Source organism: Electrophorus electricus, chromosome 7, assembly GCF_013358815.1.
Source record: "Electrophorus electricus isolate fEleEle1 chromosome 7, fEleEle1.pri, whole genome shotgun sequence".
In the NCBI taxonomy this organism is placed as follows: domain Eukaryota; kingdom Metazoa; phylum Chordata; class Actinopteri; order Gymnotiformes; family Gymnotidae; genus Electrophorus; species Electrophorus electricus.
In genome coordinates, this window is record NC_049541.1 from 7,065,615 (window position 1) to 7,080,060 (window position 14,446).

Consider the following 14,446-nt stretch of genomic DNA (forward strand, 5'->3'; position numbering starts at 1 on the left):
GATGGCTCATACGGTACCAGGCGACGCAGTGGGTTTTTCTCTGGCTTACTGAACCGACCCTCTAGTAATTACCAGTGGAAAATTGGCAGGCGACCGGAGCGTGGAATATTGCCCATTTCAGTAGGGGAGGGAAAAAAAAAAAAAGCAACGGGTCATTATTCGGGTAATGACTTCACTTAATCGTTTCTGGGCCGCCAACGCTGCCCCCTCTACCCGTGCCCTCGCGGAAGACAGGTGAGATGCCGGGTGTCTGGCGCGCCAGACATTGTGCGGGCCGCTGGCCCGCTGTGACCCGGTTTCTCGTGGCTACGAACTCGCTAGCTAAGGGGTCCGGGCTTTAATTTGCCCGTGCACCTCCGAGATCGAAGGTGGTCCAAAAAAAAAAAGAAAGGAAAGAAAAAGCTCGATTCCACTGTCGACTCGGGGCCTGGGCGCAGTCGCCGAGGGAGGGGCCTCTGCGCCCCCCGTCGCAGAACAATGCTCCCCTCTCTGGGGGGGGGTGCCTGTCTTGACCTTTCACCATGACCTCTTCATTCATAAAAAAAAGATAAGCGCTGTAAAAATTCTATATGAATATAATGCCTCCCATCTTGTTATACATAAATAATTACTGTACTGTAACGCAAGGGTCATTATCTACAGGCAGAGTGAAGGGCCCTTAACTTGTAATGGCAGGTCTTATATGGTGAGAAGTGTCTGAGGAGTGAAACAGAACGGCTTTCGATAGAAAAGGTATGCGTGTGTGTTTTAAGGCTCCTTGTAATGGCTGAACCCACCCTGCCCGTTACGGAGGGAACTTTTAGCTCGGGGGGTTCTGGGGGATCGGTGCGGTCGAGCTCCGGATGCCGATCTTCCTCTTAAGGCTTGGAGGGTGGGAGGGTGTGAAGGTGCTGCTGGGGGTGTGAACTGGATAAGAGGAAGCGTGTTGGCGCAGAGGATGATGGGAGACGTTTTTTAAAAAAACCAAACCAAACCAAAACAAAAAAAAACAAAAAAAACCACAACAACCCGCAAATATACTTCAGGGGAGGGAGAAAAAGAGACCGAGTCGGAAAAAAGAGACAAATGAAATGTGAGACAGTAAAGAGAGTGGAGAGTGTTTAAAAAAGGGAGAGAGAGAGAGAGAGAGAGAGAGAGAGAGAGCGAGAGAGAGACAGAAAGAACAGCTGGAAACTGCTGCCCTGGCAGAATGATTGTTTGCTGAGGTGGAGAGGACTCTGTCTGACTGCTGCTTACTTGACTGCTACTGATGGAAGAATTACACAGTGATGCTGGGAGAGTTTTATTGTCATTTGGCAACCGCCACCCAGACCAAGGCGGCAGACTTTACTTTGGCCTGAAGTGCTGTTTGCTCAAGGGCTTTGCTCAAGAGATTCCAATCAATTACAGGAAAAGTCGAAGGAACTACACATAAATGGGGGATTCCGTCAGGGTAGACACGGCGGTCGGTACTGACCTGACGGACGCCGCTGTGACCACTTTGGGCAGACTGATGACGTGCTTGCCGCCTCCGCCGGCTGACTCCGCCCACACGTAGGCAGGCTTGGTCTTGAGGAGGTCGGGGGCGGTGCGGATGGAGACCTGCTGCTGTAGGCCGCCGGCGCTGTTGCCCCTGCTCATCAGCACGAAGGAGTAGTTGGTGTCGGGCTTCAGGCCTGAGATCAGCCTCCGCTTCAGGTTCCCCTGCACCTCCACGCTCTGCTGGTTGTACAGGATCTGGGGGGGTGGAGCGGAGACGCGCCAGCGTCAGGTGGGTCGAAGGAGGCGGCCGGTTAAAAGGCGGAGCGCAGGGCGGGGGCGGGATCCCGACGGGAGGGGCGAGCTCTTCTCCGCGTAAACGCTGGTGGGGTTTCTAGCGTCTGCTCCTCAGGCTTTCTACTGTGGCGGGATCGTTCTGCCGGCCTGGTGGTCTGTGGGGACGCAGTGGAAGCCACACACGGCCCGTCTGCCCCGAACGGCTTCGGGGGGCTATTGCGTGGCATGCAGATGCCTTCAAATGCGAGGCGGTTTGCCTGGGCGTGTTCTTAAAAAGCCTCGGAGCGTGAGGTCGTCGAGAGCAAAGGACCACCGTCTCACTTGAAGGCTGCGTGTGCGTGCCCACCACTGCGCCACCCACCCCCCCAACCCCCTTGTTCACGCGAAGCTCCTACCTTAAAAGGCACTTGGGATTTGAAGTTCTCCGGCAGCTCCCAGGTGAGAAGGACGGAGGTCTTCATCACCGTCTTGACGCCGAAGCTTGTGGCGAATGCTGTGTAGGCGAAAAAGGGAAGCTTGAGTTTCCCGGAATGGTGGAGCATAAAATAAAAACTAGAAGGAAAGGACTGAGAAACAGCGAGGTGGCCAGTTGCGTTGTTTATTCTCGCCGTGCGCTGCGGCAATGGCTGGCTGCGCGTTTCGAACATGAGCCCGGCGATGGATCACCGAAGCCACACGCGGGCAGACTCGACGCTGGGTCTTAAATTAGCGCGACGAGATAATAGGCCGTTTAATACCGGAATGTGCGCCAGCGTGACGACGTCGGTGCGGTGGACCGGCGTCGTCGTGTGCTCTAATCGGACCGGCTGTTTGTTTGGTCAATCTCTGCAGCGCAGATGCATCATATCTGCGGTGAGATCTGGGAAAAGGAACTTTTTTGTGTGCGCGCGATCCTAAACCGCGCTCGTGTGCGACGGAACGCGAGCAACGTGCCGGTCCCGTGTCCGGACCCCCTACCCGGCGACGTGGACATGGTCCTGCTCTGGATGCTGGGGCTCAGGGGGCCGCCGCCCTTGCTGGTGAAGGCCTGCACGCGGATGTCGTAGGTGGTGTCGGGCCGGAGGCCGTGGAGGGTCATGTGCGTGTCAGCCGTGCGGTTGGTGCTGTTCTGCTGGCTGTTGATGTCGCGGTACACCACGGCATACTGCACGATGCGCCCGTTGCGCTCGGCCGGCGCCGGCGGCTCCCAGGTGAGGCGTGTGGTGGTGGTGGTGAGGCCCACTACGCTGAGGTTGAGCGGGAAGCCCGCCGGCACGTCCTCCTGCGTGCCGATTTCCTTCACGTGCTCCTCGCCGGTGCCCGCCCGGTTGCGGGCGCTCAGGTGGAAGCTGTAGGTAGCGCCTTTGTACAGGCCCGTGACGGTGTAGTGGTCATCTGTGCGCTTGAACTCCCGCACGGTGAAGGCCTCTTCCTCCAGACGTTTGTAGCGTAGCCGGTAGCCCGTCAGCTCGCCCGCGACCTCCTTGGGGGGCTGCCACTGGACCAGGGCTGTGTTTTCCACCGTGGTGCTGATGATCATAGTGGGCTTACTGGGAACTGGGGGGGAGGGAAACACCATTACAAAAAAAAGAAAAGAAACCATTACACTGCTCAGAGCACTTTTTCAAAAAAATCTGACACTACTCATTTTCGCTAGCTGAGGTAGTGCTGTTTTTCTGTTTATCTGAGCCCCTACGGGTCCGTTCCGGAGGCGGGCTGTCTGACTTGAACCTACCTGCGCCCGTCGTTTTGATGACCTTGGCTTTGCTGCGAGCTCCATCGCCCTTGGTCGTGTACGCTGCCACCGTCACCGAGTAGGACGTCTCGGAGAGCAGTCCAGAGATGACGGCCTCCTGTCGAACGGAGACCGTTTGAGCCCCAAGAAGCCGCATCCCCCTCCTGAACCCCCCCCCACCAAAGCCGCACCCACCCCCCACCAGACCAGACCCAACCCGACCGCGGGCCCGAGCACACCAACCCCCCCCGTTCTCCCTCTCCACGCAGCTACGTTTAAAACCATCAGACCAGCTCTGATGGATCTAAAGGGAGCAAGGCTCGGAAAGCAGCTCCTTCCACCGCGAGGAACCGTTCCGACCGCACGGCGAGGACCGCAGTTGTCACAGCCCCACCGCCACACGCTTCTCTGAGAGGACACACGCCCGCACACGCCTCGCCCCCTGGAGCAGGTGGGTGTGGGATGTTTTGACCAATCAGTAAATCAGTGGCACCCTTAGGCTTCTTTCATGAGTTTTTTGTCAGGGTTGAATCTGCAACATTCGGATTGGAATAGAGACTGGACTGTCCTCTTAAAATCCTAGTGCTTCTCACTGACCGGAGGCCCCCACCTGCGCATGCAGCGGGTGGAGACTGGCGGTCAGGGGTTTAGTGCGTGACGGGGCTGCAACACACCTAGTGCGGATGGAGAAGAAAACTGGTTTAACGCTGGAACGAACAGTAACGTGAGCAGCAGAGAAGGCACGGCGAAGAGCAGAGCGCACAGCACACGTGTACGCACGCGCACACACACACACACACACACACACACACACACAGCGCAAGCTAGCGCCGGCATAAAATCGCCAGCTCACACATACATATAGATGCTCTCACACACACGGAGAAAGAGTGCTTTACACACAGCACACGCAAGCGCCAGCACAAATTCGCAAGAGCACACACCTACACAGAGCTTTACACACAGTACGCGCAAGAGACAGCACAAATGCGTACCCCCACACATACACAATAATATGAAAAATACCAGAGGCACAGGTGATTAAGGGAAGGCTCTGACGAGAACACACCTGGAACTGTGTTAAAAATGCTTTCCTTGTTAATGCCTCCTGCCCACACACACACACACACACACACACACACACACACACACACACACAGGCACACACACGCACACACACACGCGCGCGCGCGCGCGCCAGCTCTTTCTATACATGCATAATGTCAGCCCTAATCATTTCCTACCGACTAACAGTCAAAAACCTCCCACTGAATGCATTAAGATCGTCATTTTCAGTTCCAAACTATTATTAGGCACTGAACAAAGCATTACTGGACTGGACTGTACACTGCACTGGGCGAGACTGGGTGAACTCCGGTCTGACAGACATTGTGCATGAATGCGCTCAGTTTCCCGTACAGGCTGGGAGAGAGGTGTCCCCTGGTGAACAACACCTGCCGACGCGACGGTTGCTGAAGTAATCTCCCCGTAAGCATAGATGTAGGGCACCAGAACACGCCACACTGTGCAATGACCCGCTGCACGCGCACACCCACACAAACAGACACAGACTCTTGCACGGCCATTTCTGCATCTTTCTAACCCTAACCCCCCCCGGGGCGGACTGCTTCCTGAAGCTCTCGGGTCCTCCTTTCCTGCCTAAAGGATCTGGTTTCCAAACACAGCTTTCTTCCAGAGCTGCGTTTCCAGACGTAGGAGAGCTCGCTGTTCCCCCGCGAGTGACTTTTCTATAATTAAGGTTAACGTTCTAATGATGGTGCTACGGTTCCCCGTCTCTGCAGGTAGGTTTGAACAAGGTTCCTTTTCTACAGGCTGCCTCTCACGCACAAGCCCTCAACACAGGGACTCGAAGGCTGATGCGGATGATTTGGACCTCGGTAGGGTAAAAACAAAAACACACAGGGACTTTCACGTTTACAGGAGCAGGGAAGGCCCGCTTTGGTGGTGCCTGTTTTCGCCGAGCTGTGCGTGAGAAGTGGGGGGGGGGGGGGGTGTTTAAGAACGTGGTTTAAGAGCACGTATAAGAGCAGCCTGCAGTTCGGGTGGAGGTACAAAGCGTGTGGTTGGTGGGCTTTAAGAGCACTCTCCCGTTTGGGTGGAGATATGGGGGTGGGGCTTAAGAGTCAACATTTTCAAGTAAACCAGAAACTAATGACAAATTCATTTCATTTCAAACCCCACCTAAAGACAAAGGTTAGGCAGGTAATGCTGACAGGCAGATGACCCTGAGAGAGAAGGCAAAAATGACACTGTACGATTCTGTACGTCTGTGTGTGTGAGAGAGAGAGATTAACGGGGAGCTGTCTCACTTTCCCCTCTCCGAGTCTGAGTCGGTCTCCCTCTTGCAGTGTCTCTCTCACTAGTCTGTCTCTCGTGAGTGTGGATGTATGTTGTCAGGGAGGTGTGTGTGTGTGTGTGTGTGTGTGTGTGTTGAGAGATGGGGTCGGGTCTTCATCAGGGCTGCACAGGTGCCAGCCTCGCCCTCTGCCAACAGGAATGCACCCCCCCACACACACACACGCAGAGGAGAGCAAAAGGTGCGTCGTCTCCTGACCTAACCGGTCCTCCTTTCAAGAAGACATGACCAGGCCGATGAGCCTGGCCAATTAGCTCTACGGAAAGCTCACCCGCCAATCATGGCGACGGATGAGCGGCCCTGCCCCTCCCACTGCAGGATGCCTCAACTCTGCCCAGCAGATGGCGGGCATCAGAGGCCGGACTACAGTGAGGTGGATCGCACTGGCTTAATGGAAACGTGCTCAGGCTTACATGAGATCAAATTCATTTCATTTCTTAAGACGGTTATTTGTGTTTGTGCGTTTGTGTGTGTGTGTGTAATACTGGGCAGAAATAGGGACGGTGGCAGAGAGATGGATGGAGGTGTACTGTTAAAGTGGAACAGAAGACAACCTAGTGGAGACGCAGTATAATTTCAGTACCTCCTGAACATTAATGGCTCACTCTTACTGAGTGTGAGGGTGTGTGCGCGAGCACGTTTGTATCAAAGAGTTGTAGGTTAGACACACACACACTTCAAACAGTAAGGCAACATTTTCATGCCACAGATCTAATATTATATTTCTTTCTCAAGTCCACATCAAGACCAGACACAGTTCAGTCACATGACCAATCCCCCGCGAAGTGTGTTAGTACCCAGCTGAGAGAGCGAGAGAGAGAGAGAGAGAGACAGACAACACACCCACACACATACCCCGAAGCAAAAACATGGGTGCACACACGCACGCACACACACACACACACACACACACACACACACACACAAGCGTCCCCTGCCAGACAGGCCCAATGCCGCCAACAGCAGCTCACACACCGGGGTTACTCACATATTCCGTGGACTCCTCAATTTTCCACTGAGGGAAAAACAACGACAGGGAGAGACGGAGAGGAAGGGAAGAGGAGTGAGAAAAAGGGCACTAGGCATCGGGAAAAAAGCAGACACTTTTTTCACTTTCATCTACTGATGAACAGCAGGCCTTGACAGTCACATGCAGCAGTGGACTGGAACTCAGCAGAGAGAGAGAGAGAGAGAGAGAGAACTACATAAAACCTATTGGTGAGGAAGCCTGTGGGAATAAAGGCAGGTGAGTGGAGGAGATGAGTGTAGCCGTCAGGGCCGGCGTGCTTCGCTCTTGAGAGCTCTGTGGGAGGGAGGGTAGAGAGGAACAGGCAGAGACCCCCCACGTACCCGGGCAGCGTCAGCAGCCCGACCATATCCCATCCGATGGATAAGAGCTGCATGCGCATGGCCCGCGCCTCGTGCAGTGCACTGCCTCGACGCCGAGTTTTGGGTTTGGTTTTTTTGGGGGTTTTTTTGCTCACGATTTTCACGAAAACATGCAAACTGTCCGCTGCCTGCTGTGCGCGATTGCAGGCGGGATTTCGCGGACGTCTGCGGGCGGAAAAACCAAAGAAAGTTCATCGGCACGCAACAGTGATCCGTGCTCCCAGCGTTTTCCTCCGTTCACTGGGAGAAAATCCTCCAGGCACTGAAAGCTCCCCCCCTTACCCCTACCACGCCCCGTTACCCAGAGCGTAAAATCCCATTAACCCCCCCCCAAGCATTGGTGCACTGGTGGCATCAAACTTTATTTCACCCAGAGCTGTGACGCACACTTGCTCATCCCACCCACCCACACACACCCACACACTCTAGTGGGTTTTCATCTGTGTGTCCTCCTGGAGACCTGCACTCACTGAGCACCACAAACAGTGGTGGGGGGGTTATTTATTCATCCTGCTCCATGCGACTCCACTCTACTTCTGCACCGATGCCATCTCTGAACACACACACACACACACACACACACACACACACACACACACTCTAAACCTTAATTCGACTATATCTCTTTAATCCGAAGACTAAATGTAACCTTCAGCCATCCGCAGTCTCTCTATCCATTATTCTATCTGTCACCTCCTCTCTCCCTTTCTCTCACACACACACACACACACACACACACACACAGTAAGAGTGAGCCAGGAGCACCTAGGTGACTGACAGTAAATGCTCACTCACTCATTCTCACTCTCTCTCCGTGCTGCTGCGCCCCTGTGTGTCGTTAGGGCGGGAGGACGCGCTGTCGGCGTGGCCAACCCGCTCCGCTCCCTCCGGTGGTGCGGACGGGCTCGTACCGAGAGAGCAGAGACGGAAATCAACCGGACAGGCGAGATTCCGTGGCGGGAAAACGTGCCTGAACTTCAAGGCCGGGGATGAAAGTGGCGGAGAGGAGACGGTGGGACGCTACGGCACCTGCGCCGTTTGTGAATGTTTGGGAAAAACAAACCAAAAAAAACCCCCCACCCCCTTACAACTGATGTTTTCTTCCCGTCCACAAGGCGGGAGAGGGGCTGGAGCTTAACCATGCCTGCGGCACTGTCGGAACATTTCTCTCTCTCGCTCTCCCCAACTCCCTCCCTCCCTCTCTCCACCCCTCTTCTGCCGTTTACTCCCTCCATCTCTCCTCCCCTCCCCCACTCGGGCGACAGATGCGCAATTAGCGCAACAGCAAAGCAGGAGGGTTGGGGGAGCAGGCGGCGTAAAAGGAGAGGGGGGCCCGCCTCGCCCGGGGGTCGTCGGGGCCGTCGCTTGCCCGGTTAAATTTAGCGGCGGAATTAGGGCGCCGTGTGGGTTCCCGGGCCAGGCTTGTTTGAAAGGGAAGCGCTCTTGAGCCGCCCACGCGCTCGCTCTCACGCCGCAGCCTGGGAGAGCAGAGGGGCAGAGCGAGGGATAGAGAGAGAGAGAGAGAGAGAGAGAGAGAGAGGAGACGGATAGAGAGAGCAGGAGAGAGGGCATGGGGAGGGAGCCTGATGTCAGCGAGGGGTGGAGCTCGTGCCAAAGGAACGCTGCCGTCGAACGTAAACGCCGTACAGATGGTCATGCCTTTCATTTTAGAGGAGTCTGCCAAGCGCCGTCGCTTTGTTGGAGGAACAAGGCGCGCTGCCACGCTTCACCCTTCACCTGGTATGATCGGCATGGGCTTAGCTGTGTGGTGTGCGGTGCCTGATCCGAGATGCCCCACCTTTTTTTTTAAATCATTGCTGCATTAAGATGTTCTGTGCCGAGCCTGTTGGATCAGGGAAAGGGTGGGGTGATGTGGGCTTCTCGTGTTCGCAACGTAGAGGAGATTCTTGTTTTTGTTTTTTTTTTTGGGGGGGGTTGAGTGACAGGCATAACCTCATCAATGCTGCCAGGAAATGGCAGGTGTTAAAAAATGGCCAACAGAGGAGCGTGACTGGGTGGAAATAGCTGGGCTTCTGCAGCGAAGAAAAGGACTGGGGGCCATTTATGAAAGCGAGACCGTGATTGGCTGGCCAGACCATTAGTGTCGGACAATGCGGAGCGGATTTTCTGCGCCTATCCACCATGCTTTTCATCCATACCTTCCTGACCAGCACTGTCCCAGACACAGTGCGCCAAGCTTTCTTTTATTTAAAGGAGAGAGAGAGATGGAGAGAGAGAGAGAGAGAGAGAGAGAGTGAGTTAGCTGTGCTAATGATGATGCAGATGACTAGTCCCTCAGTCCTTAACCAAACGTACATACAAAGAAACCAACCAACCCAATAGTAAACAAAGATTGTCTTTTGTGAGGTGTGAGGGCTTAGCAGGACTAAACCGGTTGCTGCACAGCTCAAATAATGACACAGTGCGCTAAGAGACATTACCCACCGAACCACTCAGTGAGTCAGCATTCCTGAAGGAGAACACCAGCAACGCCCACAACGCCCATAATGCCCTTATTGTCTGGAGGATGACGGGAAGCTCTCCACAGGTGTTCTCGTATTTCGAGAAAAAAGGGTCAACTGGAGGTCGCCTGGCAGTTAGCCTGACTCCTTCTTTATCAAACTTTTTTTTTGGGGGGGGGGGAGAGACCAAACAGCATCGGAATCTTGTTTGATGCTGACATCAAGCTCCTAGCATTAGGAAACGCAAAACAAAATGTTTACAAAACAAAACGCGTACGGCTGCGGCACAGATTGGGGACTGGCGCCTGGGACAGTGTGGAACACTCGTGCGTGCAGGATGGTTCCCAGCTAAGAGCGTGTGTCCTTCCGACGCTGTAGGGAGCTGTCCCTCTCCTTTAAGGAAATCCACAACGGTCCGAGTTCCTCCTGAGGATTAGTGGTCTTACCCGGCCTTTGTGACGTTTGTCCGGGCTGGACCGCCTCCATTTAACGCGCAGGGAGGCGGTGTGACGAAAAGTGATGTAAAATTTATAAACCCAGCGAAAGGCAGTGCATGTGCATTAGGGTTGGGAGACACAATTGGCAACCAATGATTTGCCTTGCAAACAAATAACAACAATAACAAAACAAACAAACAAAAAAAAACAATTTTGACTTCAACTTCAATCCGCACTAAAGTATAACATTTTGCTCCAAGTAATACAAAAAGAAAAAAAGAAAAGAAAATGAGAGCGAGAGAGAGATGTGGGGTGAAAAGGTGAGTGTTAGAAACAAAAACCCCCTACAGCGCCCCCCTGCGGGTGAGGCAGGAGTTCACACGTGTAGGATGAGGATGCGACAGTGAAGCGGGGCAGGGCGAGGCGGGCGTGGGACATACCTGGGCCTCGGGCAGCGCCACGTCCATGATGCTGGGCTGCCCTCGCGGCTCGCCGTTCTCCAGGCGCGAGTAGATCACCTGGTAGCCCCGGATCTGGCCATGTTGCTTGCCCGAGAGCGGCGGCTTCCATGTCACCCGGATGGCTGTGGCGTTCAGGGCCTCGACCTCCAGCTTCCGCGGCGGAGCACCCGGCACTGAGGAGGAGACGGGAGGCTCGTGCCTTAGCATCAAAGTGGCTTTTGGGTTCAAAAGTGCACTTCCCATCTCGCGCGCCCGTTAACTAGTCTGGCGTACTTCCAGAACCTCCAGGCGTCCCATATGGCCACCGCCTAATTGAAGCAGGGCCCCAAACGTGCCTTTCCAAATATGATACCTTACATGGTACCTTAACATGGCACACTTCCCCTCAGCAGACATGAACCCACTTTGAAGTTTTTGGGACTTTTAACTTGTTTTTTGTTTTGTTTTTTTGGTATGAACAACAAAAAGCACATCAACAGTGCAGGCCTCTTTACCAAGGAGTTCATGAACATGACAAACAGTCACGCTCGAGCCGTATGTGAGAAACCAGAAAGCTCATTTCAGCTGCAGAGGGACGGGTGTGTGTGTGCGCGCGTGTGTGTGTGTGTGGGGGGGGGGTTAAGTTCAAGGACGGGGACAGTGCAAGAGGCTGTGTGTGTGTAGCAAGGAATGATAGCAGGAAAATAAGCCGAGTTGCATCTTCAAAACATATTAATTATAGTGGTGAGGTGGTTCTCACGGGAGCTTCTAGAGATCTTAGAATATTCACAACAACAGACGCCAAGGCGGCAGAGAGACAGTGGGATAACTGTGTGTCTCAGCACATTCCCACACACACACACACACACACACACACACACACACACAATCCCAGGAACGCTCAGACGGGAGAAAGAACTTGATCTCAGAAGTAGAACAACAGGAGAAGGGTCTGGGAGTGCTGGTCAGAGTGGGGTGGGGGTGTGTGTACTGGGAGTGCTGGTCAGAGTGGGGGGTGTACAGGGAGAAGGAAGCACCCAGGGAAATAAGTTAGGAAGAGAAGCAAGGGGGAAAAGGTCAGAGGTGAAACAGGGTGAAGCGCATGGTGAGAAGGGTGCAGAAGGTGGGAAAGGAGCACGGCGACGGCGGTGTGGGGTGATGTGGAGAATCTGTGCCACCCACGGGCAAAGCCTTGGGCGAACGGACAACACCAAGGGTCCCAGCACCAAGGAAACACGTCCTGAGGACCGGGGGCCGAGGACAGGAGACTTCTGGGGCTAAGCCCAGAAAGCACGGGCGTTAAGCCGGAGGTGGCCGTGGTGAGGGGTGAGAAAATGAAACTTTTGAAAGGGCCAGTAGTTGAGAACCGGACCCGCTGGACCACACTGGACAACAGTGGGCGTTGTCAGGACAAAGTGTGTGAGGAAATGTGATGTGGGAACTAAGCTGCCCAGGTTAAATCTTTAATGAACTGAGATGGGAGTCCACGATCAGTGGAAGAACGGCCCAGGTCTCTAATCTAGGAATAGGCCTTAGCACCCCAATTTACCACGCAGAATTCTGCTCCGAGTAGATGTTCACGGACTCGAGGAGCTTTAAGGGAACACCAGACCCTTCCGTACTCCATGGCTCTTTACTAATTTAGAGCTGCTCAAGTTCCATTAAAGCTGATCGATAGCTATTGGATCAGGTGATTATGGATTCTTCTAGAGAGGAGGTACAGTAGGAGCATGTTAGAGGCCCTTTCACTAGAACTTTTTTTTTGTCAAGCGGGTTTCTCAAAACGTCTAGAGCAGTCATCTGCATATTGATATCGACCCGAGTTTTGAAACGCTAAGAGGATAAGGTTCCCTCCTTACTGAGCAACCGTCTAACGGCAGGTCTGGAGAGTCCAGGTATTGGACGCTCAGCATCTTCCTGGCAAACGGCTTGTTTACAGCGGACTACACCTCGGCTTGGGCCAACGCAGAATCTCGCAAGCGTGTCGGCTAAGATCGGAGACGCTCGCTGTCAAAAAGAAGAAGGAACCACAGAGGGACCCAGGAGAAGAGCGGGAAGGTTAGGGATGACGGGTTAGGGCAGCGACCCTCCGAGTGCGAAGACGGGACAGGACGGAGGGCGGGAGGCGAGAGCCCGATGGGGCGGCCGAGGCTTTCCGGGCCGCGGCGCTCGGACCTACCGTCCTCGTTGGTTCGGATGCGTACTGGGGCGCTCTCGGGCCCGGCGCCCACGTCTGTGTGGGCCCTCACCCACACCTGATACTCCGTCCATTTCTCCAGGCCCTCCAGGACCTGCCAGGTGGCGTCGGCGCCGATGTCGGTCACCTCGTGGCGCTCGGGGTCCTCGCCGCTGGTGGCCTGGTAGCCGACGGTGTAGCGCACGATGGCGCCGTGGCGGCTGGCGGCGGGTGGGGCCGCCCAACTCACCTTGATGCTGGTGGAGCTCAGGCTGAGCAGCTGCACATCCTGGGGGGGGGGCCGAAGGGGCTGTGGGAGAGGGCGAGGCAATGGGGAGGGGGAGGGGGGGGGGGTCATCAAGCAAAATTAAACCAAGGAGGCTAAGGGGACGCATTTCTCTGGGCTGGGAGGAAGAAGTCGGGCACACTTCTACAAGGCAGGTTTGGTGTCCACGTGCAACGCAAATGGATGCCAAAAGCATGCCAAATATGTGCCAAATCTGTTGTGTTTCCAGCCGAATTCTGCACGTTTACGGTCACGTCGTGATGCCCGATGACCGCCCCGCACATTCGCGTGGGTTTCTGGAGGCGCCAGGGGGCGACGGGGGAGTGAGTCTGGCCGACTCTCCGTAGCCCAGAGATGGGGGAAAGTACACAACCAAACAAAACAACAACAACAACAATGGCAAGAGCATCAAAAAAGAAACTAAAAACACAAGTCAGTGCAAGAGCAACACTGTAACAAGCAAACCTTACGAACTGAAACAAACCAGAGGCATTCCGCCGTGCATGTTTTAAAAAAAGGTACATACACATATAAAACCAGGTACAAAAACAAACACAGCACGATGTAGCAGCGTGGGGGGTGGGCGGGGGTGGGGTGGGGAATCTCCTGCCATGCCAGCCTACGTTCATTAACAACCAGAGGGAGCTCGGCGACGTCGCGCCGGCCAAGGCAAGGCGGCGCCTGGTCACACGGCAGACGGCCCTTCATCTGCCCGCAATGGGGGCGGCGTTGGAATGGCCCCCAGTGAGGTAACGTGCCGTGGAAATGGTGCCGCTGACAGATGATCAGAGGGGTGTGAGCCTGTCGCGTGTGTGTGTGTGTGTGTGTGTGTGTGTGTGTGTGATATTTAGAAAGAAAGCCAATTTAAAAAAATTACAGCTTTGATCTCTCTTAAGATGAACATGGTTCTTTCATTGTTTTCTATTGACATCATTACAGCGGTTCTAATATGGTGATATTTAGTTTAGTAGCAGCTGCAACACTTCATCTGATTATTTCTGGACCTAGACTTCTAAGGTGACTGATATGACAAACACCTTGAATACACACCTAAAGCTTAATAGAGCTGCACTTGGAGCTGAACCTTATTTTAACTCAATTAATCACAATCGAAACACTCGTAGAAAAATTTGATATTTCCTGCCCTGATGGCGAAGACGTGCTGGTCAGAAGAACCCCGGAGCTGCTCAGAAGAGTCTCGCGGCTCTGGTTGTTAATGTGACGGGCAGACGCATCGAGAGGCCTTTGAAACCAAATCGATAACGTAACAGCGATTGATGCTCAGTCGCGCTCTCAACGTACCTTCCGCCCTCCTCGGTGGACAAAGGCACTCCCCGGCTCAGAGCGGGATAATTAACGAGGGAGACGGCAGACAAAGGTCCCGCAAAAAAGGGGAGGGGCTGAGGAGGT

The 14,446-nt window shown here is 54.3% G+C and overlaps 1 protein-coding gene across 1 annotated transcript in view; it reads right to left on the reverse strand.

Moving 5' to 3' along the window:
* ptprfb (protein tyrosine phosphatase receptor type Fb) overlaps window positions 1-14,446 on the reverse strand; it is a 116,229-nt gene that overhangs the window by 26,177 nt on the left and 75,606 nt on the right. Inside the window, 7 exon segments of the mRNA XM_035527870.1 lie at window positions 1,457-1,716; window positions 2,151-2,248; window positions 2,713-3,291; window positions 3,470-3,587; window positions 10,575-10,768; window positions 12,754-13,048; window positions 13,050-13,060. Coding sequence (XP_035383763.1) covers window positions 1,457-1,716; window positions 2,151-2,248; window positions 2,713-3,291; window positions 3,470-3,587; window positions 10,575-10,768; window positions 12,754-13,048; window positions 13,050-13,060 — 1,555 coding nt within the window.